This window comes from Chiloscyllium punctatum, chromosome 3 (genome assembly GCF_047496795.1).
Source record: "Chiloscyllium punctatum isolate Juve2018m chromosome 3, sChiPun1.3, whole genome shotgun sequence".
NCBI classification, from domain to species: domain Eukaryota; kingdom Metazoa; phylum Chordata; class Chondrichthyes; order Orectolobiformes; family Hemiscylliidae; genus Chiloscyllium; species Chiloscyllium punctatum.
Window position 1 is genome coordinate 29208157 of NC_092741.1, and position 26417 is coordinate 29234573.

The 26417-nt window shown below is 42.0% G+C and overlaps 1 protein-coding gene across 2 annotated transcripts in view; it reads right to left on the reverse strand.

Moving 5' to 3' along the window:
- kif6 (kinesin family member 6) overlaps positions 1–26417 on the reverse strand; it is a 567232-nt gene that overhangs the window by 46445 nt on the left and 494370 nt on the right. For both annotated transcript variants that reach the window (XM_072551042.1, XM_072551033.1), the window contains 3 exons: positions 14304–14388; positions 12498–12633; positions 2810–2898 (listed from right to left, as the gene is read on the reverse strand). In XM_072551042.1, the coding sequence (XP_072407143.1) occupies positions 2810–2898; positions 12498–12633; positions 14304–14388 (310 nt within the window). The remainder of the gene's footprint in view (positions 1–2809; positions 2899–12497; positions 12634–14303; positions 14389–26417) is intronic.

The following is a 26417-nucleotide window of genomic DNA, read 5'->3' on the forward strand; positions in this document are numbered from 1 at the left end:
CAGAAGATGTTTCCATTGGCAGGAAATAGTACCTGGGGGGCACAGCTTCAGGATTAAAGGACAACGCTTTAGAACTGAGGCGATGAGAAACATCTTCAGCCAGTGAGTGACGAATCTGTGGTACTCATTGCTGCAGAGGGCTGTGGATTCCAAGCCATTAATAGAGAGGAAGATTGGTCCTTTATTAGTAAGGGGATCTAGGTTCTGGGGAGAAGGCAGGAAAATGGAGTTGAGAAAAATATGAGTCATGATCAAACGGCAGAGCAGACTGAATAGACTGAATGGCCTAATTCTGCTCCTATATCTCCTTTATGTGGACTATCTCTGCCCACACTCTGGAGACCTCCCTGTCTTCCACATTCCTCTTTTCTGCCTTGTAAAATTGTCCATCCTTGCAGCCTCACCGTCTCCCCCATTACCTTGCAGCCTCACCATCTCCCCCATTATCTTGCAGCCTCACCATCACCCCCATTACCTTGCAGCCTCACCGTCTATCCCATTATCTTGCAGCCTCACCATCTCCCCCATTATCTTGCAGCCTCACCATCTCCCCCATTATCTTGCAGCCTCACCGTCTCCCCCATTATCTTGCAGCCTCACCATCTCCCCCCATTACCTTGCAGCCTCACCATCTCCCATTACCTTGCAGCCTCACCATCTCCCCCATTACCTTACAGCCTCACCATCTCCCCCATTACCTTGCAGCCTCACCATCTCCCCCCATTATCTTACAGCCTCACCATCTCCCCCATTACCTTGCAGCCTCACCATCTCCCCCCATTATCTTGCAGCCTCACCGTCTCCCCCATTACCTTGCAGCCTCACCATCTCCCCCCATTATCTTGCAGCCTCACCATCTCCCCCATTAACCTTGCAGCCTCACCGTCTCCCCCATTACCTTGCAGCCTCCTGCTCCCCTCAATTCCTCTCAATCCCCTGACTTCATGTGCAGTCTTCCTATTCTCCCAAAATGCCTCTTGAGTTGGCAGGCGGACAGCCGCCTTAACCCTGTCTCCCCTCCTGGTCTGTGCAAGGAAACTGCATCTGGCCCCCAGAAAACATCTGTCTGCTGCTGGATCTCAGCCCCAGACCCTCCAGCTTCACTTCTTGCCTTCCAGCTTCCCCTGCTCACAGTGGATACTCCCTAAGTGACTCTGTCTCTTCTGGCATTTACTTGTTTAACTGTTTCCTGCTCCTCCAATTGTGTCAGTGGCAAGCAGACAAGAGAACCAGCCTGTGCCTGGGGAAACAGTTCATCATTTTCTTCCATTCATTTTATGGGGGCAACCTTTCTCTGATTGTTTGCCGCCTCGAGTGAATTTTCCAGGGTGCTTTCAGTGGCAAATTTGCCCATCGCCCTAATGGATTTTAATCGTCGCTGCAGTTGTTTGCATCATCAACGATGGTTGATGATCGAGGAATGTCCTGTCTAACAACACTATGGGAATACCTTCACCATGCAGACTGCTGAGGTTCAAGAAGGGCACTCACCAGTATCTTTCTGAGGGAAACTAGGATAGGCATAAAATATTGGCCTTACCCATAATCACTAAATTCCAAAAATGGGTAAACGACAAAACAGTTGAAGGCTGCCAAAATAATGGAAGATGTACATTAGCAAGAGTGTCTCGTCTTTTCTTAGCTATGTTTGTGAGGGCATTGAATCACTTCCTACACTTCAGAACAAAAGGGGAACAGTGATAAGTTTTGGTCTTGCTTGCAATCTCCACATCGTGTGAACAAATATTTAAAAAAAGATTGCAGCTGTGGAGGTAACACTGAATAATTCTGCCATGTCATTCAAACATCATTTATGGATCACTTTTTTGGCACTCCTGTCCTCACTGGTGATAAAAGCACTTCTAGTGATGCATGTAAGTAAGTACCTGATAGCCTTTTAATTGCTGTAAAATGATGGGGCCTTATGCAAAGCTACAATGTCCACTGCATAATTGTATTGCTGGCCCTCTTGCAGTGGTAAGTAAACCTGTCAACGGTGATATTACTGCCAAGTGTTTCTTGAATAGAAAATCCTAAGAGGAAACTTCAATTACTTTGCAATAAATAATCTTTGGCAGGCAATCTTCAAGATCCACCTGGCAAGGCAGGGGAGTTGGGCGAGGGGGCGGGGCGTGGGGGGGGTGGTGGGGAGTGGTGGTGTTCAGTGAGGGCAGGGGAATCTAGACTGGAGAGAATGCTCTTTCTAATATTTCTTTATAGTACATAGTCTGTTAATTCCACAACATGGTCCCTTCAAATTTTCCACATGGTCGCCTTCTCATATACCTTCAATGGAATGATGGTTGTTGCACTATATGGTACACTCCAGATTGCTACATGGCCAAGCAACTGCACACTTCGGTGAAATTATTGGGATCGTCATCATGTCAATCTGACTTCAGAGCTGAAAGGCTAGCAGGTAACCAGCATCTTAGTGTGAATATTTTACAATCCGGACTAGTCTAAAAGGCATTCAGTTCTAGAACATAGAACATAGAACAATACAGCGCAGAACAGGCCTTTTGGCCCTCAATGTTGCGCCGACCTGTGAACTATTCTTAGCTTGTCCCCCTACACTATCCCATCATCATCCATGTGCTTATCTAAGGATTGTTTAAATCTCCCTAATGTGGCTGAGTTGACTACATTGGCAGGTAGGGTATTCCTGTTCCTATGAATTTTGCAAATCAGATCAAGCCAGTTATAAGTGTTTCACAGTATAAGTTGGATATTGGAAGGGAAAGAATCTTCTAAAATATTTATGTCATAGCAGTGCATAAGATATAGATTTTAATGTACTATTTCTCACCTGCTGCTGTGCAGGCTCCCCTGGGAAGCTGTTGGACTCACAGAATGTGTCTTACAGGTATCCTGACAGGTGGCCTCAGATGGTTGTCCCTGTTGGGTTTAAAATAATAGAGCAAACGTAAAATAGTGAACTATTCATTTTCTTAAAATAAAAATCTCCATGCAGCCAGGTTGTGAGGTTATGATTAAAAAAACACTGATGTTGCTAACAGAAGTGATTGATGCCAGGTCAGATTTGCAGGTCTTAAGTTTCAGCCTTCCAATTAACATGTGCAGGTGTTAGACACATGTTAATACATACGTACTTTAATCATCTGAAAGACCTTCTGGAAGAATTTAACTTCAAACTGTTACTGCCTTAGCTACTGTTGGTGAACAAATTATAAAAAGTTACAGCTTTGTTAATCACTAGTAGAGACAACAAAAGTAACGATGGTGAACAAGAAGAAAGAGTAGAATGGAAATGTAGATTGGAGAGAGGGCTGAAATTCTTCAAGGTGGGCATACCTGGAAGAGATCTAGCAGGGAATTAAACACTTAAATAACACAAAGAACTGTGGAGGCTGGAAGTCAGAACAAAAACAGAAATTGCTGGAGAAACTCAGCAGGTCTGGCAGCATCTGTGGAGAAAAAGCAGAGTTAATGTTTCGGGTCCAGTAAGTCTTCTTTAATTTGTTCCAGATGAGTGAGACACATTGCCACTATTGAATGAGGATATTCTGGGACACCACCACAAAACTGTAACAACTGCTGGACCATTCTGAGAATACTTTATACATGTTTCACAGTATAAGTTGAGAATATTTATATATAGTGTTGAGAATACTTTATTATAATGTGGCTGATTTCACTCATAGAAAAGGTTCCATTCCATCTACGTCCAAGTCACTTGTGATCATCGGAACTACATTTTAGAAGTCTGTGCCGTGTACAAAGGAAGCTGCCATGATGGTTATGTCCTTAATAACTCCTGGGTTCCTGATTCATATCAAGGATCAGGTGCCTTACAATGATTTCTGTTTTCTTACAAGGATTCCAACAAGGTCAAGCAGACATGATGATATTCGGTTGGCAGCACAAAGGTGCAGCAGGTAATCAAGAAGAGTAATGGAATGTTGGCCCTTATTTCAAGGGGATTGGAATATAAGAGTAGGTTGTGGAGGTGGGGGATCCAATGATGGCAATAATATAGCTGATTGTTGATGGTTAGGTTCACTCTTGTTGGAGATGGTCATTGTATGGTATTGTGTGGTGCAAATACTATTTATCATTTAACAGCCCAGAGCCTTTTACCTGACCAGCCAATTCCACAATATTTAGTATACATTAATTTGTTGGAACCATGCAGAAATCAGCTTCTATGTTTAATTATAGGGCATTAAAAGACATGGCAGCATTTATCCTGAAATGTATTCAAAAGAAATGTCTGCAAGGAACATTGCCAAATTGGCAGTTTAAAGTTCTTAATTGACCCAGTAGGTATTCTGGACGAAGATGTTATGTCTGGAAAACCGAGGCTTTGAAGGGTAACTGCATTTTTGTTTAGAATCTGAAAAGCCACACAGTACAATTTAGATTTGTACCAATACCAGAAAGTGGCTGATACAGGGCCAGGCACGTAACTAACTCATGTTCTGTATAGTACTCTGCTTTGCATTTTGTGTTGGAGACATCTGCTTTGTTACATCAGTTGCTCACTCCAGTAAATTGGAAATTTGGCACAGCAATATTTAATTTTTCAATGTTTGTCTGTTAGTCAAGCCTGAATGTGGCTACAGTATGAAACTGAAGTTAAATTTAGATTTAGATTAGATTACAGTGTGGAAACAGGCCCTTCGGCCCAACAAGTCCACACTGACCCACACCCCTATATTTGCCCCTTACCTAACACTATGGGCAATTTAGCATGGCCAATTCACCTGACCTGCACATCTTTGGACTGTGGGAGGAAACCAGAGCACCTGGAGGAAACCCACGCAGAATGTGCAAACTCCACACAGTCAGTCGCCTGAGGCGGGAATTGAACCCGGGTCTCAGGTGCTGTGAGGCAGCAGTGCTAACCAATGTGCCACCGTGCCGCCCATGAGAAAACAGGCTGGAAAAATCTAAGAACATACATTACATAAGCATTTGTAAATAGCATTTTACATTTAGACATTGAAAGTATGTGTTTTGGAAGAATGAGGGGGGAATTTCATCGAAACACATAAAACCTTGATGGAATTGGACAGGCTAGAATGTTTCCGATGTTGGGCAAGCCCAGCACTAGGGGTCACAGTCTAAGAATAAGGGGTAAGCCATTCAAAACTGAGATGAGGAAGAATTTCTTCACTCAGAGAGTTGGGAACCTGTGGAATTCTCTCCCACAGGAAGCTGTTGGGGTCAGTTCATTCGATATATTCAAGAGGGAGCTGGACGTGGCCATTGTGACTAAAGGGATCAAGGGGTATGGAGAGAAAACAGGAATTGAATACTGAAATTACATGATGAGTTATGATCATATTGAATGGTGGTGCAGGCTTGAAGTGTTGAATGGCCTACTCCTGCACTTATTTTCTATGTTTTCATGTCATCTCTACATATCTTCAAAGCATAAAGCATGATTGGAGGCTATGGCATAGTTATAATGTCATTGCACTACTGATCCAGGACCCCATACCATTTTTCTGGTTTGAAAATGGTTTTGAATCCCATGGTGAAATGTGAATTCAATAATATCTGGAATAGAGTACAGGCCTAATGATGGCCATGTAACCATTGTGAAAACTGATCTGGTTCACTAATATCCTTTAGGGAAGGAAATCTGTGATTCTTAACTGCTTTGGCTTACATGTGACTTCTCCACCGCAATGTTGACTCTTACGTGCCCCCGGGAATTAGGGAATGCTTCCCAGACAGAAACACCCCCACCAACCCACAAATGAAGGTTTAGAAAACAATAGGTGGGATGAGATGGAGAACAGTTTAAATGTATCTGCTGCAGCACCATCACCTGGTGATTCATTCAGGCTGTCAGATGGCAGTTTCAGAGTTGTTGATACAGGGATGGACACCTGAATGTAGTACCAATCCACAAGAAAGTGAAACTACTCGACATTTACTGGAAGAAGAAGGCCAGCAGATATTTGAGCAGCTCACAGAAGACAGATGTTTGATATAGCAGTAAGGGCTTTTCAATACTTCGAAGTCAAAGAAAAATGCAATCATTGGAGCAGCTACATTCTGGCAGAGATGTTGGGGAGATCATTACAATCAGATATCCTCAGACATTGATCCAAATTGGGGAGGTATCCACTGGTACCTAATAAATGTTCAGCTGCTTAAACTGGAATCACTTTATAAAAGTGTGCAAGTTTTCAAAGAAGAGAATTGCAGGTAGATTACCAGAAAGTGAAGTGTATGTTATAACATCACAAATGTCAAAGCAAGGGGTCATTTTAAGGAATGCACAGTCAAGACTACAAACATTTTCTTTCACTTTTAAGATGTGAATATTGTTGGCTGGATCAGCATTTATTGCCAACCATATTCATGGAGTTTCTCACAAGCTGTAGAATCTACCACTAACTGGTATTGCAATACAATCCATAAATAAATGGTGAAACTGAAGAATTGAGCAGGATGATAAAGGACATTCTGATAGCTAGTATGTCAGAGGTAAAAGGTTTCAAACAATCAAATCGTATCCCATTTAATACATATTCATCCATTCCATACTCTCTGACCAGGAGTGCACTCGCCTAACCTCATAACATATGAAGGAAAAGAGAGGTCAAAATGAACATAAGCTCCTTAGAAATTTAATCTGCAGGGATAGTCAAGGGAAATAAGAAAATGGCAGAGGATTTAAAAGATATTTTGCATCAGTCTTTATGGTGGAAGATACTTTAAACACCCTATTAATGCTAAAGAATACAGGGCTGGTTGGGAACTAAGAACCATCACCATTACTAGCGAGGTAATATCATGGGAAATTAATGGGTCTAAAGGCAGTTAGGAAACCTAGTTCTGATGGCTTAGATCCTGGGATCCTAAAAGAAATAGCTACCAAATAGTGGATGCATTGGTTGTAATTTTCCAAAAATCCTTGGCTTTTGGAAAAAAATACCAGAGAACTGGAAAACTTCCAATGTAAGACTTGTATTCAAAAAGGAAGGGAGGCAAAAAGTAGGTAATATAGACCAATTAGTCTATTGGAATCAATTAGTAAGGAGTAATACCTGCACATTTGGGAAATCATAATCAAACCAACCAGAGCCAGCATGGCTTCATGGAAGGGGAAATTGTGTTTGACTACATCATTCGAGTTTTTCAAGGAAGTCTCAACTAGAGTGGATTGAGAGGATCTAATAGATGTGTTGTATTTGGACTTCCAGAAGGTGTTTGACAAGGTACCTCACAAAAGGTTAAGTCATAAGATGACAGCCGGGAAAAAAAGATGCGCCATTTGTATAGGAATACACTTCAAAACTTTCGAATATCAATTTATCTCCTGTCCCTGCACCAACTTTGGGAGCTGCTTGGTACTTCAAAATACCACAGACCCTATACCAAATAATTCCCATCTTTATTAGAATTAGAATTCCTACAGTGTGGAAACAGGCCCTTTGCCCCAACAAGTCCACACCGCCCCTCTGAAGAGTATCCCACCCAGACTCATTACCCTACATTTCCCCTAATGAATGCACCTAACCTACACATCCCTGAACACTATGGGCAATTTAGCTTGGCCAATTCACCTGACCTGCACATCTTTGGACTGTGGGAGGAACCGGAGCACCCGGAGGAAACCCACGCAGACACGGGGAGAATGTGCAAACTCCACACAGACAGTTGCCCAAGGATAGAATCAAATTCAGGAACCTGGCGCCATGAGGCAAATGTGTCAACTATAACATTTTATATAGATATATACAGAAACAGCTGAAACTGTGAATAATTCCAATATGTGGTCAACATGAAGTGGGTCCAGACAAGGGGATCACTAGATTATTTATAAACTGAAATGGTTTTCCCTCTTCAAAATTTAGAAGATTGGCCATTCCTCAAAGATTGAAAGATTCAATAAAATTCACTAAAAAGATGGTAACACAGAGGGCCTACATAATGTACTTTAGGGAAGAAAATCTACTATTCCGACGAGGCCTGGCCAACATGTAATGCAAGATCCTACAGTAATGTGACTGACCCGTAACTGCCCTATGGAATATATTAGCAAATCACTCAGGTCAAGGGCAATTAAGGATGACTAACAAATGTTTGCCCAGTCAATGATGGCCACATCTCACGAAAGAATAAAAATAAAACTGAGTGATGTGTGCATTCTATGTGTCAGATTAGTGTAGACTGGTGAAAGAAACAGGTTTACAATTGACTGGTTTACAATTCTTCAATTAAGTTCTGCTTTTGCCTAGATTTTCAGCATCACAAATTGTTTCTTTGACAAGATTAATTGTCATGTGGGAAAGAAACATTTTCTTACTCATTGTTTGAGAGATACTTGCACAAAGTTGGGAATATTCACAGCTTTGTGAACCCAACTCTTTAAATGGCTGAAAGCTGTCTGGGAAAGGGCTACATTAGAAGTTGGCTGGGTGAGCCTGGGATGAGAGTGGAGGTTGCCGGATGCAAGCACAAGCACAGGCTGGGCAGAAAGCCGATCAGGTGCACTAGGTCTGTATCAAAGTTTCAAGGGAAAACAATGAAATATATAACATCTGCCTGTGGACTGATATAGATTCAAACTAAACTGTTGTTAGCTCTGTGATTTAACATAGATAAATTTCCAAATGAATTTTGATAAACCTTAATATAAAAGCTCATGAATTAAACTGGATGTTGTGTGGATGGTCTGGAAACTGATTGAAAGGAATGAATAGGAGATATAGAGCATATAGTCCCTCAGAGCTCAGGCAGGGAACACTGATGTTTCCCATTCACAAAAGTAAGCTCGATGTTCCTTCATTCATATGTGGGATGTGAGTGTCAACGTCTTGGCCAGCATTCATACTAAATTCATCACAGGCTTTAAGGAGGTGATAGGGAGCTAGAATTAATCTGGATTCAGAAAATGGATATACAGTAGTCAAATTTGCACACAAGATATCAAAGTAGAAGGAGCAGTGAAAACACAAGGGAGAGCTCATAAATCAAGGAATGAGTGGATAAAACAAGAGGAGTAGACATAACAATGGGAGTTAAACTGTCTAAAGTGATACACTGATGTGGTGTAGAGATCATGGATCTATCATGAATAGTCCTGAAATATATATCCTGAAGCTAAAGGAGAATATGAAGGAGCGTTGCTCCGAAAGCTAGTGTGCTTCCAGTGAAACCTGTTGGACTATAACCTGGTGTTGTGTGATTTTTAACTTTGTACACCCCAGTCCAACACCGGCATCTCCAAATCATGGAGAATATGAAGAAGAGGTACAGCTCTGTTTGAGAAAGCAGTGAAAATATTCCATGCAGTTGTGGTCAACAAGAAACAAAGCAGAAATATGTCATTGTTCCTTCAGTATCACTGGGTCAACAATCTGGAACTCCCTCCATAACAGCATTGTGGGTTTGTGCCTACACCAAATGGACTGCAGCAGTTCAAGAAGGCAGCTCACCACCATCTTCTCAAAGGCCATTAGCGATAGGCAACATGTTGTAGCCAATAATGCCGTGGTACGGCAGCTGCTCTGCCCAGGACTGTAAGAAACTACAGACAGTTGTGTGTACAGCCAGGCCATCATAGAAGCCAAACTCCCATTCATGGACTCCACTTACACTTTCCGTTGCCACGGATAGGCTGCCAACATGATCAAATACCCCTCCCACACGGGAAATGCTCTCCTACAATCTCTTCTGTCAGGCAAAAAATACAGAAGCTTGAACACATGGACCATCAGGTTCAAGAACAGCTTCTTCCCTGCTGTTATTAGACCGCTGAATGGACCTTTATAATTTCTTGCTAATGCTAAACTTGCTTTGTGCACCTCCTGTGCAGTTGTAACCCTGTAGGCCTCACTCTGTCTGTGCACACTATGACCTGTATGTCGTTGTTTGCTATGATCTGCCTGTACTACTCGCAAAACAAAACCTTTCATCGTAAATAGTTACATGTGACAACAATAAATCAAGTAATGTCCTCCGTGAATGAGTAAAACAACATGTCAAGGTCAGAAAGCAGTGCAGGTAACAGCCAGAGAAATGATCTTTCGAATCAGGGATCTGAATGATGAAAGAAACTGGAAAAGTATGGTCTGAATTCTTCCCAAAAGATAGTAAGACCTGATTGCTTGTTGTTCCCCACTGCAGTGTTGGAAGCATGTGGGACTTCCCCTGTAGTGTTGTTCCACTACCATTTGATGAGATCTTCTGTCAACCAGCTCATCTCCAGAGTGCTAGTAACATCCAGCCTGCAGATCCTTCCATCACATTCATCTACTTCATCAAAGACTTTCCATTCATTAAAAGATCCGAAGTGAGACATTCGCTGATTGCATATTGTTCAGCACTACTTGCAACTCCTTAGATACTGAAGCAATCCTTCAGCAATCAATGCAGTCAGATCTGGACAACCGTATGACTTGGGCTTATAAGTGGCAAGCAGCATTCCTGCACAAATTTCATTTCATTCACTATTTCATTTAACAGAGGATGTAACCATCCCTCTTCAATATTCAATGGCATTACCTTTGCAGAATCTTTCACTACCAGCAGCCTAGGGGGTTACCATTGACCACAAAACTGAATTGGGCTTCGCATATAAATACTGTAGCAACAAGAACAGGTCAGTGGTTAGAGGTTTTACAGCAAGTAACTGTCTCTGCAATGCCTGCCCACCATTGATAAGGCTGAAGTGTGATGGGAGACTCTTCATTTGCCTGAATGGGTGTTGCTTCAACACCAACCAGGATAAGGCAGCTTGCTTGACTGGCAACCAATTCACCATCTTTAAGATTTTCCCCTTCATCATTGATGCACAGTGCAGCAGTGTGCACTGGTTACAAGGTGCACTGCAGCAACTCACCAAGATTCCAAGAAAGAACTTTACAAATCAGTGACGATTACTGCCTCCTCTAAGCCACATACCATTCTGACTAGGACCTATATCACCATTCCCCCAATGTACTTGGATTAAAATCTTGCAAGTCCCTTCTGAACAGAACTGTGGGAGTACCTATACCACGTGGACAGCAGCAGCTCAAGAAGGCAGCTAACCACCACTCTTATGAAGAACAATTACGAATTAGGAAAATAAATGTTCGCCACCCGGTGATGCCCATATCACATGAATTAATTAAAGTAAACTCCAGGAGTAGAAATAGAGGACAGAGGTAAATGGAGAGCTATGATGAGCGGGCACGAAAGGGGCAGTGCAGCCAGGAACTTGTTGAATGTCAGATATGCTAGACGGTACTAATGGCCTACTCCTGTTCCTATTTCTGATGTTCTTATGTTCTTTGCAATCTGCTTTCACAAGCAAACTCTTCCCACTTCACATTGCAGTTTGCAAGCACTACGTAAAATGTGAAAGTTGCCTGAAATCACAAAGATTCCAGGCAAATCCAGCTATGACTGGGGAACATCCCAATCCCTCTGCACTGAAATTGCTTGAAGTCTCTCTTGAATTTAGTAATAGGTTGATTCTTCCTAGCAAGGTGTATGACCTGACACATTCTCACATTAAATTCAATCTACAAAGCTTTTCCTCACTCACTTAACGTATCCATATTTCCTTTCAAATTATTTCTGTCTTCATTGCAACATGCCCTCACACTTTTTGTATCTTCAGCAAATTTTGCTGAAGGCCTTCTGCAAGAGGCCTTATTCATATGCTGTGAGCCTGAGAAGAGAACCTGGGCCCTTACATTCAAAGATCTGCCGGTTCGTAACCAGTCGCTGGAATGGCTTGTAATTTTGTCTGTTACCAATGGGAGAGTCAATGTTTGAAATTCGCACCTTTCTGGAAGGTACACCGCACTTTCATAGAGCAGTTTCAAGATCAGCAGGTTGTGTAGAGCACATTATGGTCATTAACCATTATTTAAGTTAAGGATCCAGCATTGTGTTATGGACCAGGCCAGACCCCCTGGTCCATAAGGGAGAAGTCAGAGAGAGAGGCAGATCAGCCTGGACCTTTTTGGGGCCAGCAGCCTTTACAACACTACCGCTAAAAACCAAACCAAACCAAAGAAAAGCTGAGCTGGGAGAACTGGCCACTCCCCTTTCATTGTACAAGCGTTTTCTTTCCCAACAACTTAAAGCCTGTTGCCTGAGGCAGTATCTGTTACCTGTAATCAAACTGGCCCAAACACCCTTCAACTTAAGACTTTTCAGAGTCTGTGTCTTTTACAACCTCTCTGAGAAAAAAGCCAAGGACAACATAATCTTGTTAAAAAAGCAGCATCATCACAATTGTCATTGGAATTTAATAGTGTTTAAAAATGTGTTGCTGGAAAAGCGCAGCAGGTCAGGCAGCATTAAAGGAACAGGAGAATCGACGTTTCGGGCATAAGCCCTTCTTCAGGAATGTTCCTTTGATGCTGCCTGACCTGCTGCGCTTTTCCAGCAACACATTCTTAAGCTCTGATCTCCAGCATCTGCAGTCATCACTTTCTCCTAGTTGAATTTAATAGTGTGCCAGGACTTGTTCCAACTTTACAGAGAAAAAGCACCATTTGAAAAGTCTATGTTACCTGGAGTCTCATTGCCTCTTCAGACCACCAGACCTCAAAATCCTTTTGCATCATCATCTTGGACTTTTCTAAGAGATGCTGTAAATGCTCGATCTCTGTCTTCAGTGCTTTCAGCCGATTGAAAGTCATTTTATAACTGGACAGGGATTAAAGTAGAATAGTCACATTGTAGCTGAGAGAACTGAGGAATTTCACAGAGATTCTCATGATAAGAAGTGACTTGCCTGTTTAGGGGTCACCCAAAGTACACATTGTGCTGATGTACCAATCTTATTTTTCTAGCTGGTAAGCACTCAATATTACAACTTGTCAACCAATAGCATTCAAATAATTTACAATACTACGGTGTTTTTGGTGGTACTTAATTACCTTACAAGGACAAAAAGGCATAAACAGCCCTGATATATGTACTTACATATAGAAATGGGGGTGACTGATGACACCAACAACTTGGGGGAACTATGCATGCACACTGTTGCAAGCACTGACTTAATGACTGGCTGCCCATCGGCCTTGATTCTTTCTTCTATGTTAGGGACTGCTTTCTTCCAATAGAAATAGCTGGCCTAATGAGCAACATTTGAACATGTTCCATACTGCCTGACTGGACTGCTAATCATTTATCAAATTTATCAACAAGGTTTTAATTGTATTTTTTCCCTTTGTTTTTGTGGGTCCAATGGACCCAGTCACAGTTTTAATGCTCTGCATCCAAGTATTCTTCCTCCAATTTCCAAAATTAAGTCCAGCCTTTGTTGAGTTGGTCTCAATCAGCTCCTGCACCTCTTTCAGGATCAAGACCAGGATCCTGCATACTGGGCTTCCACGTACTGTCGGGAAACCATGCCATCCCTTGGCGATAACCACACTGACCACATGTCTGTGTTGTAACGGGAATCCTGGAGGACTTGACGCAAGACTGCATTAAAAAAATCGGAATTGAAGATTTTATCTTCATAATGATGCTCGATCCATATACTTTTGTATTCCTTAACGGTGTTAAGGCACACACGGATCAATGTTGGAATAGTGATAGAGACATTAGGGCGGGTTGGTTGTAAATGGATGTTACCTGGGAGTACGTGATAAGAGCAAAGGAAGAGACCAAATAGATCTTGTAATATTTATCCATAATGTGTATTGTCTGTTCATTTCCTTTTAGAAAATATTCTGACTTTCTCTCCGCACTTTTCAGGTCAGGTCATGAACCACCACAGCTGACTTGAATTTGGGCCTCCATCAGGGTTATGCTAAATCAATACATTCACAGGTACATAATCAGAACCAGATTCCCTTCTCCCCAAATGTTCAGAGTCTTTTTTTTGGGAACCATGTGGACTCTGCTCATTTACTTCCTCAAGAAAAGTGGACAAAATAGATGTGGGGGTGTGAGAAAGACAAGGCGAGGGGCTTGTGGATGGAGGCAGAAAGAGTCTGGCATGGTTTAAAACCAGGGGAGACACGGTTGTTTTTAGTTCTGAACCACGATGGACTCCAACCCCATTGCAAAAGCGAACGCATTTTTCACAGCACCATGTGTTATCTGAGAAGCAGGTGGGTTGGAGCATTGTTCTGTAATTGATGGTCACCCTTTAAAGTGTCCTCAGCTTTGGAGAGGAAGGGTTAAACTAGTATGTGAGTTAACCAATAAAGTAATAATTGTCAGAGTTTTGCGAGTTAAATAATATTAACTAAATTAATAATGTGGTAGTGTTGAAACAGGAACATCCGCTCGACTGTTTGACATTGCACTTTTTGTAGGAGTTTTACATAAAAGTTTAAATGAAAGAAAGGAAGGTCACCAACCTCTTTTTTTCGTCCTCTATTTTCTCTCGAAGTTCATTTTCTAAGTGATCTGGTTCAGTGACATCTGCTGGCTCACTGGTCACACCTGGGGAGATATTGTGGAAAATGCTTAAGTGCAGCATTAAAGGTCCCCTTTGATGCAATTCCTTTGTGGAATTTGTTTGCTGTAAAACATGTTTTCAAGGCTCCCCATGATGAAGCAAAAAAAAGCACCGATGACAGAAGCTTAAGAGAAAGTCAACTCTTACCTTGGGGTAGGAATTTCTCTCACCACAATGTTTAATGATATCATATGTGTATATGCTTCTGTCAAATTATATATTGATTCTTTTAGAATATGCCAATCATTTTGCTGAAAACCACAGTCAGAGGAGATCTTCCTTTGGTGTTCTTATAATGTGGCTGTGACTAAAAGATATTGTCCACTGGTGGCAGCTGTAGCACTCTTGAGTAGCTCTAAAGGCATAATTAAGGATAACACTCCAGCTTTAGTACTGTGTCAATGCTGCCCCTTCAGGCAGACTTCAAAGATTCCATAGCACTGAATGAAGAAAAGGTCATTCGCTCTGGTGACTTGGTGAATATTTATCCCTCAACTAAACCATCAAAGAACTGAGCTGGACATTCACTTATTGCTGATTGGTGGAATTTGCTGTGCATGATGTGACTGCCAATTCCAGCCTTAGACCAGTGATTACACTTCAAGCAGTGTTTGGTTGGTTGTCAAGCAGTTTGGGATAGCCTGAGGTTATGCAGGAGACACTATATAAGCACCTGTCTTTAATTCTTTGTTCATGGAGAAATGTTAAAACTGAAGGAAGAAAACAGTATAGTTAACGTGAATAAATATTCTATTTACGAAGGACAGAGGGGAAATAGAACATAGAACATAGAAAAATACAGCGCAGTACAGGCCCTTTGGCCCTCGATGTTGCGCCGATCCAAGCCCACCTAACCTACACTAACCCACTATCCTCCATATGCCTATCCAATGCCCGTTTAAATGCCCATAAAGAGGGAGAGTCCACCACTGCTACTGGCAGGGCATTCCATGAACTCACGACTCGCTGAGTAAAGAATCTACCCCTAACATCTGTCCTATACCTACCACCCCTTAATTTAAAGCTATGCCCCCTCGTAATAGCTAACTCTATATGTGGAAAAAGGTTCTCATGGTCAACCCTATCTAAACCCCTAATCATCTTGTACACCTCTATCAAGTCACCCCTTAACCTTCTTTTCTCCAATGAAAACAGCCCCAAGTGCCTCAGCCTTTCCTCATACAATCTTCCTACCATACCAGGCAACATCCTGGTAAACCTCCTCTGCACCCATTCCAGTACCTCCACATCCTTACTATAGTATGGCGACCAAAACTGCACACAATACTCCAGATGCGGCCGCACCAGAGTCTTATACAACTACAACATGACCTCAGGACTCCGGAACTCAGTTCCTCTACCAATAAAAGCCAGTACGCCATATGCCTTCTTCACCGCACTATTTACCTGGGTGGCAACTTTCAGAGACCTGTGTATATGGACACCAAGATCCCTCTGCTCATCCACACTACCAAGTAGTCTACCATTAGCCCAGTACCCCATCTTTTTGTTACTCATACCAAAGTGAATCACCTCACACTTACCCACATTGAACTCCATTTGCCACCTTTCTGCCCAGCTCTGCAGCGTATCTATATCCAGCTGTAACCTGCCACATCCTTCCTCACTGTCCACCACTCCACCGACTTTCGTATCATCCGCAAACTTGCTCACCCAACCTTCTAGCCCCTCCTCCAGGTCATTTATAAAAATGACAAACAGCAATGGTCTCAAAACAGATCCTTGCGGAACACTGCTAGTAACTGCACTCCAAGATGAACCTTTACCATCAACTACTACTCTCTGTCTTCTTCCAGCCAGCCAATTCCTAATCCAAACCTCCAACTCACCCTCAATGCCATACATCCGTATTTTTTGCAGTAGCCTACCATGGGGAACCTTATCAAATGCCTTACTAAAATCCATATACACCACATCTACCGCTTTACCCTTGTCCACCTCCTTAGTCACCTTCTCAAAGAATTCAATAAGGTTTATGAGGCACGATCTGCCCTTCACAAAACCATGCTGACTATCCTTGATCACATTATTCCTATCCAGATGTTCATAAATCCTATCCCTTACAATTCTCTCTAAGACTTTGCCCACAACAGAAGTGAGGCTCACCAGCCTATAGTTACCAGGGTTATCCCTAATGGCTAACAGAATTTGCATTTAAAGTGTTCCCCTTCTGCTGCATATGGGACTGAAAGAGTTAATTCTGAGGCGTGTCATAAGCACTACCCACTGTGATTATATCATGTAATCTTATAAACAGAACAGTTTAGGATCTCAAAGCAGTAAGACCTAACATCCAGGTCCTCTGCATCGTCTCTGTAATAATGTCTGTCAGATCAGTGTAGACTGTAACTCATTACCAAAACGCAATAAACCATATCTTGTTAACTATGAAAGACTCATCTAGCTAGACCAGGAAGTGGTTTTCCTTTCACTGAACTAAGCAGTACATGGACAGGATAGTGGCATAAACATTCATCTTGAGCAGCAGTTGGGAGTACTGATGTGTCCATACAAAATCCTCCATTACATGTTCTCTTTAAAGACACAGCATTTTTTTAAAAAAGCAGCAAATGTACTTTTCGATAATTTTATAATTAACATTTTGAACAATTCTAAAGTTCCAATTAATTCCAAGGCTAAGTTAAAGCAATAGTTTATCACCCTATCTACCCGTGCTGACACCTTCAGAGATCAATGGACTTGTACACCAAAATCCTTTTGTTCCCCAGTACTCCCCAAGAACTACAATGACCTGCCATTCATTAAGTAAACCCTTCCCTTATTAGACCTCCCAAAATGCATCACTGCGTTAATAAAAATAATAAATCCAAATCAAATCATATTTATCAGGACTAAGTTCCATCTGTCATTGTTTTGCCAAAGTTAAGCTGATCGATATTAGAATGTCACTGGATACCATCTTCCCCAGGACCAGGACATTCCAGGAACTTCAACTGTTGTTGCATTCTTATTGGTTTTGTGACTTAGGTCTCTGTACATGACTGACTGCCCAGGCTCAAAGCTGGTATCGGGTGATGGTGTTGATTTATTTTTATGATTAGTTAATATTTGGAGCTGGTATTACAGTGCCAATCTATTCATTATGTGGATATGCCAGTGTTGGACTGGAGTGGACAAAGGCAGAGGTCACACAATACTAGGTTATAGTCCAACAGGTTCATTTAAAATCACAAGCTTTCAGAGCGCCGCTTCTGTGTAAGATGAGGTTCCAAATACTTGAGGTGAATCGATTCATATGTTGACTAGGAGCCCATTAATACCCAGAGCAGGAATTATAATGCAACCAATTCTTGTGAAACTGCTTGCTGACTAAAGCTAGAATAGAATCTCTTTAATATAGTTATTCTTTGGCCAGATATCACACTGGCAAGGCAGTATGTACTGTATTGCATATTTCCTCCATTTGCCCCTGAGCATATTAAGAGCCACCCACATAGTGAGACTAGAAACACATTATACTGAACTAGATAGAAGTGACAAGTCCTTGAAGTTATTTTTTAATGGTTCAAGTTGACAGATTTATTATAGTCAGTGTCACAAATTCAAAGAATAATTTTCAAAACAAAATCTGGAACTAAGAATCTAATGATGACCATGAAACTGTTGTTGATTGTCAGTTAAAATTTCCATTTGGTTCACTAATGTCATTGAGGGAAGGATAGTGCCGTCATTACCTGGTCTGGCCCACATGTGACACCAGATCCATATCATTGTGGGTGACTCCTAACTGCCCTCTGGGCAATGAGGGATGGGCAATAAATACTGGCCTAATCAGCGACACCCATATCCTATGAATATTCATTCAAAAGAAAGTAGCTCATTTTTGTTCAGGCAACAACATATAAACTGGTGTAAATGCTGCTTACTGCATGCTATTAATTCTGTGCATTGGGACCATAAGCATAATCTGCTTCGATGGTATATCCAGATGCTATTTTTATTTTGGCAAGTGCAGGCAATTAAGGCTCTTGTTGCTAAATTGTGTATATTTTATTAATTGTTTTCATCCATCTATAACTTCAACCAGATGTTGACATGGCTGAGATTTCAAACAGGGAAAGGTATACCTTACTAGTCAATTCTTGAGCCTTTCTACTTCTCCTTTCACTTATTTACTCACAACCTTTTAGCTGCTGTTCTCTTGCTTAGAGACAAAAGAATTACAGATGCTGGAATCCAAATTGAGTTTGGGTCCATGTACACCGAAAAGGGAAGGAAATCTTCCACCCCTTCCTGGACTGACCTACAAGTCCCTCCAGACCCACAGCAATGTGGTTGAATGTTAACTGCCCCTGGACAATTAGTACAACTGGGAATGGGCCAAAAAAATGTTGTCTTAGCCAGCAACACTTTTATTTAATGAAGAAATAGAAAAGGAGGCTACTTGGTTTATTTAGTCTGGAGTTAGAGGATTAAATCTAAAACTAGGGCGGTTCCAATTTTCACTCTAAGCTATGGTGCTGAATTACAGTGCTGACTTTACAGCTCAAGCTGACTTTACAAGGCAGGAGGCTGGGAGAACACAGCTAGCCTGGCAGCATCAGGAGGTGGAGATGTTGATGTTTCGGGTATAACTCTTCTTCAGGACTGGGGGGGGGGGGGGGGTGTAAGGGGAACTTCAGATAAAGGGGGTAGGGGGACAGGATGGTGAGGTGGGATAAGTTTCTGTCTCTCTTCCAGCTTGCTTCTCCTTTTTCCTCTAATTTTATCCGAACATTTCTATATATTGTTATAACTATTAGTTCTCTCCCTTTGTAGACAACACATCGTCAAAGTTAACACGCTTCATGACATGTATTATTATTTCAGAGGCAACTTTTAGTTTTGGTTAAATTTATAAGAATAAGGTAATTATAATCCTGGACTGTAAAAACTATCTGAACTCCTCAAGTATGGTTGTTCAAAGGGTGATGTCTCTTGAGCTAAAAAGGGAAGGGGTGCAAGTGAGAAAACTTGACAATGGATCACCCACCTCTAAGCCTTTGATAGAACCAGGAGGTCTACATTTACCTTAATAAAACATTTGAATTATTTATGCAGTTTCTGGTCAAAGAAGCCAAACTCATCTTTATAAACAAGGAGGCTTCTTCATGTAACCAGGGGATCTGAGGAGAGGACTATTAACTCTACCAGAGATATATCCCAGAATTAAAAGAAGTCATTTTGAAGATAAAAGATAGTCCAACTACAATTCTGTTTGAAACATTTCAAATTGCATTAGATGAAGATTGTGGGGATCAGAGAGGCTTCCTTATTTAATTTCCCTGCATGTGGCTTTTTTTCACAGAAGCAGAGATGGAAAATTGCAACTTTGAATCTTCAGTTGCTTATAATTCACTGAGTTGCAAAGCAAAATAGATCATTGTTTGCCAGGTATATATCTTTAGTAGATAAAATACAACTTTAGTGCGCATTGCACCGATTGCATATACGATCCCAAACTCAATTTCAAGTCAGAGATGATGAGGGAAGAGAGGGGAATGGGGGGTGGGGAGTGGGGGGAGGCAGTGGCTTAATGGTAATGTCACTGGATTAGTAACCCAAAGCCCAAGGAAATGTCCTGGGAACACAGGTTTGAATTGTCCCATGTCAGATGTGAATTAAATGCAAGAATGTATTTAACCTAATGGTGACCGCATAATCACTGCTGACTATTCCAAAACCCACCTGGTCCATGTACACCTAAAAGGGAAGGAAATCTTTCACCCCTTCCTGGACTGACCTACAAGTCCCTCTAGACCCACTGCAATGTGGTTGAATGTTAACTGCCCCTGGACAATTAGTACAACTGGGAATGGGCCAAAAAAATGTTGTCTTAGCCAGCAACACTTTTATTTAATGAAGAATTAGAAAAGGAGGCTACTTAGTTTATTTAGTCTGGAGTTAGAGGATTAAATCTAAAACTAGGGCGGTTCCAATTTTCACTTTAAGCTATGGTGCTGAATTACAGTACTGACTTTACAGCTCAAGCTGACTTTACAAGGCAGCCATGGAAAAGTTTGAAGTTTTCTAAGTGTATAAAGGCAACATGCTGTTTGGAGACTTGAATACTGTTGCAAACTCTCATTTTATGAATAAAATACATTTTTAGCAAAAAAGAACCCCTTCCAGCAAAGGACGTCTAAAAAAATACAAAAGACTAAGAAAATAAGCTGTGAGAGCTGGTGAGGAAGATAAAAACTGACAATAAGAGATTCTTTAAATACATAAAAATGAAGAGAGAGACAAAAGTGAACATAGACCCCCTTAGAAAATGAATCTGGGGAGATGGTTATGGGGACAAGGAAATGGCAGAGGAGTTACACAGATATTTTTCCTCAGGCTTGGTGGTGGAAGATAAATCAAACATTTTATTAATAGTAAAGAATGTAAGGGACGAATGAAGTACCATTCTCATCATGAAAGAAGTAGTTTTAATCAAAGTAATGGGGCTAAAGGCAGATAAGTCCCCTAGCCTGGATGGCTTGCATCCTAAGATACAAAAGGAGGCAACAGTGAGAGGATGCTGGATATGTTTGTCCTCATCCCCTCGAAGGAAAAGATTCTTGTCCTGGCAGGGACTGGACCTGTAGGGACATGGAGACATCTATGCTTTGACAATGGATTAAGCAAAACTTATCATCCCACTGGCACTGTGACACTAACCAGGCATTGAACATTACTAATAACCAGTGGTTGCAATGTTTTCTGCCTCATGATTTTCAAACAGACACAAGTCCTCAAGGACCAGCCAGTCCCCATTCTTAAACATCTCTGCATCGTTGTGAGGAAACATTAGAGGGAATTATCTCGTGGATACCCCATTTCCCCCAGCAGCATGGATGGAAACATATCGCTGGGCTCTGTGAGGACCACTGAATGTTTGGAACCCCCTTCCTGAAAATGCACTGGATAGAGAATCTTTAAATATTTTTAACATTGAGTTAGTTAAATTGTTGATTATCAAGAGGTTGAAAGATTAGCAGGGATATGTAGGAATTTACGGTTGAGATTAAAGTCAGATCAGCCATGACCTTATTGAATGGTGGAGTATGCTCAAAGAGCCAACTCTTGTTCCTTGTTCGTATGTTTACTGAGTTGCATGACGGAGAAACCTCCAGGTTGCTTTCAATCAGGGGGTTGCTGGAGACCAGGTACCTGCTAAAATCTCAGCAAAAAATGACACTGTTGTCATGATGGACTTGGTGCAAATGCACAGCAGCACGAGCAGCATTGACCCTCACTGCTGAGAAGCTAGGGCCAATCTGGATGGACTCCTGTCACTGCAGGTCTGGCACCTCAGCTGTTGCTGGACAGCTGACAAAAGTTGTGCTCCATTGGCTTATGCAGCAGTCTAGGTGCTCCCCCTTCACAAGGAGTCAGGGCAATGCTAGGAGGTATCAACCATCAAGAGGAGGAGTTATATTACAGGGTCTTCAACATTATTCAGAAGATTGCAGAGCTGGCTGGACCATCCATCACCACTCTGGCTGCTGCTTATGACCTCAGAAGGTGCAGCTGAGGAGTTGCTTGAGGAGTGGTTTCCCTCCAGCCAAGTGCAGAGCAGGGAGGTCAGTGCAGCACAATGGAGGGGGGCAAGAAACCAGGAGGAAAAACTCTATCAATATGACGTACAGGTAATGGCTGGAAACACTGCACATAGTCTGGTGAACATTACATTTACCATACTCTGTTAGGTCCATATATTATTTAGTTAATGATTTCACATTTAAGGTTTCTTTCACAACCAATAGTATGCAGATAATTTTAACTTCACATAAACACTTGCATTTCACCATTCTTGTAGTTTTCCCTGTTGTTATTGTGGTTGTAGATGCTTCATAATGCCCTGTGGCATCAGTCCTTGGCTGTTAACAAGATGCTGTGGTTGGAGGTCTGTGGTGATCATCAAATACATCGTGTGGGAGCACTGACAGTAAGTAATGCAAGTAAAGGCATCGGCTCATTCTGATGCACCCGCTCCCCTCCATAACTGCTGACCGCCTGTCAGATTGCAACATATATCAGGGAGCTTCCCAGCAGTGACAGGAACAGGGAGATGTAATGAAGATGCTCAAAGATGAAGGATGGCTCCAGAGCAGGGACCCTGCATGTCATTTGCTGTTCCCCTGTGAATCCGCAATGAACAGCTGGAGATCTGGCCCATTCCCTCAGATGTATCTCACCCATTGTGAGTCACTTTGCAGCTATTCTCCTCAACATTGCACACCACTCATGTGCTTCATGATTCGAAGAACAGCAAGCCGCCTCTGCCAGTGGCGTTTAGCCTCAGCATTTACATGCTATGAGACTCCGAACATCAGATTGTTCTTTCTAAGTGCTCACTCTATTAACCATACAGGTTTGCATTCCCCAGACCTGCCTACCTGCTTCCGCCCCCTCCCCCACCCCAACCAGTCTCCATTCCTCCAGTTCCCTCTTCCTCTTGTCTCCCCTTCCCCAGCACCAATACCCCCTTAGTTTCTGTGAACCATAGCATAATGATGACTGGTATGGGAGGCTGACCTGACTAACCTTTGCTGGGCCCCTGGCTGATGGGGAATCCCCATGGACTTTATTGTGGGACCACTCCCTGAAGACTTTCAGACACAGTTTATGCTGCTTGTAACAATTGCTGTGTGTTTGGCACAAATACTAAATCCACGTTATGGAGATGCTAGAGTGACATAGCCCACTGATGTACGACAAGATGTAGGCCACCTTGACTGCTTACTGATCACTTGCCTATCATCTGACTGTACTAACTGCCAATGCAAGGCAAACCATGGCAGAGTAGAACAAAGTGTATATGATGGAAACAAGCTGGCAGCACCAGGCGAATGCACACTGAGAAAGCCAGGGAGGAGCCCTGCTAAACAGCCTGATCCACACCGTATAATGTGCTCCCCTCCTTGTGTAGTACCTGTATCTAATGTAGCCAGACACTGTTCGTTGTCGATATGCCTTCCCAGACCAGTCTGCCCTTGCATGGCACAGTGCTGGTGCATCGAAGGATGCCAGGTTGGTGGCAATGCCTCCCTGAAAGTGTAGGGTCAATGCCCATGATGGAAGGGTGGGTATGTGTGGCAGACTCTGCCCTGCCTATATGTTTGTCCATGGTCAACATGGATGTCTGGGAGCAAGAATCTGCTCTGGTTTCCATGTTGAAATGTACCTGTTTGCATCATGAATTTTTAAGACTGCACCCCATAGCAAGGTGTGCTGTTAACAAACAATAAACAGTCATTCCCTGTTGAAAATTTAGCAATGCTGCTTGAGTAATGGGGTTGAGAGGGGGTGATGTTGTATGGCGATGATCTGCATATCGAGATGAATAGCTTGCCTGATCCTACCACCTATCGCACCACAGCCCATTCCATTTAGAGCCTGCTACGATTCCAGCCTCTGTACCCTTAAAAACTCTGTTTTCCTCCGACAACTGCATCAGGCAAAGCTCCCAAAACAAATATCCTCAATCTAGGCATATAAAAGAGTTTCATAATTGCAAATTCAACTCAAAGATTTTCATTTTCTGATGTAATATTGCTATGCATATTCTTTGGACACCATCTGTGCATCATTCTCTCCAACCATCAATTTTGACACCTAGATAGTTGTGGTAATTAACTATTTTAATGCCCAGATCTAAGTTTTCACAAGAACAGTATTGTTAACTGGCTTTTCCTCAAAAATTCCTAAGTTTTTTCATCTTGTTTTTGTTCAGTTTGAAAGGAATTTTCTGAACTTTTCTATCAGGTTTAAGTTGCTGTACTTGATGTGATCAGAATTAACTCCACAGAGCCCTGTAACTGTCACCAGGTCACCCTTTACTTACACATGAACAGACCTTGACTTTAGTATTTCCTCATTCAGAGTCAGCTACCAGAGTGTCAACATCTCTGACAATCCTTTTATTTTCTTTTTCTCCTTTTTTCCCTTACCCCCACACTACTGCCTAACTGCGGTAGTGCTTATATTATCCCCAGTAGCTGTGAGACTCAGTGAAAGACAACAGGTGTACAAATCTTTATTCAATTTCCACCACCAGGAAGAAAGGAAGCACCAGGGTGGCCAGTGACAAGCACTGTACTTCTTATTGAAGGGCAATGCCGTGTGATCAAAAACATGAAAGGAAGGGTAGGGATTAAATCAAAATAGAGTTGGAGGGGGAAATAAAGCACTTCACACCCTGTGGTGCACACCTCTCCCTGAACAGCTTGAGGGAGTTGGTAGACACCACGTGCTCCTTCTCCAAGGACACCTGGGCTTGGACGAATACTCCCCTTTTTATAAGTAAACCCGGGGTCCTTGATTAGACCAGATTAACAGCCCCAGTCAAGTAACTCATACTCTATGAGGTCCACCGGCTGACCTTGTTCTTATCATGTTATTAAATTCTGATTGACAATTGGGACAATTATACCAAAATGTTATTGAAGTTGTGTCATTAATTACAATCAAGGTTAAGGTAGATTGTTTTTTTAATTAGTAAGGAAATCAAGGATTCAAGGGAAATGAAGGAAAGTGGAACTGAGGATTATCAGATCAACAATGATATCCTTCAATGGTGGAGCAGATTCAATGGCCTACTTCAGCTCCTACAAGTATGGCGTTATGGTCTTTCTATATACATCTTTGTGTTTTATATTTCCTCTCTTACTTTTATTTTTATTTCATTAAGTTTGTTTTGGCCTATTACATTAAATTAGCTTCTCCCATAAGGTTAGGAATAGGAATATTTATCAATGATTGCCATGTTAAGTGCCATTCATAACTCACCAGATATGAATCAGTCCTTACCTACATGCAACAACCTAGAAAGACATTCTAGCCACTGCAGGGGCTACTGGGAGTCCCAGAAAGAAGATAATGGAAACTGGATTTCAAGGTAAGTCTCGAACTTTTTGTCAGGAATAAATCAGGGACACGAGCAAGGGTGAAGAGGGGATTGTGGATTTGAGTTCTAAGGTCAGACATAAATGGGGAGTCCCATCTTGTCATTGAGGTTTGGAGGCAGCCGCGGGAACAGCTGCCCCTGATGGGCACAAGTAAACCCCCTAAAAAAGGAACCCTGCCTTCCTTTCTGAAAACAACAGGTAGGTCACTTTGCTTCCACCTTAACTTGTCTATAATATCGTGTCAGTGGAGATGAAAAGAGGCTATTCAGTGTTCTTCAATTGACAAACCAAAGGCCTCAATTTGCTTAAGGATGGGCAAGCTGGCTGCCACCTCGACTGCCCCCTTCACTGTAAATTGGGAGACAGCTTGAGAGTGCCTGAACAGTGGTGGGCCTCCCCTTCCACACCTTCAAATATATCATGCAAGGGCTCAAAACTAACCCAGAGAACTGTGGGCACATGGGATACCATAAGATTCTCCTCCAAACACCACACCACCGTGACATGGGGTTATAATCATCATTCCTTTACTGTCACTGTGACAGAATTCTGGAACTCCTGCCTAAATAGTACTGTGAGTGGACTTATACTACAAGGGCCACAGTAGTTTAAGAAAATATCAGAATGTTCTCAGGGACAATTAGCATTGGTAATAAATCCTGATTTTATCAGAGAAACCAATACCTTATGAATATATTTTTAAAAAGCCAATATTGGATATTTTCCAATTACACCTGCACCCCCTCCTCCAATACCCCAGCCAATTTTGCTTTCCACTGAAAGTTATAGAAACACCATTTATAATAAGCAACTGATCCAATACCACCCACACCTACTACCTCCAACAAACTAAAATTACTTTGAATCTGGTGGCAACGAGCTTTGAATTGGGCTGGTGGGGTTGAATCAGGGTGAATTGTAACCAGGAGAATATCTTGATAATCTTTCTAACATACATTGAGACTTTTTAAAATTCACCTGGAAAGCCAGAAAGGAGCTTGATTTAACATTTGATCCAAAAGGCATCATCTCTCACAAGTGTCAAGCTTGATTGTGTACTCATGGCCTGAACTGCAAATTTAATCTACAATGTT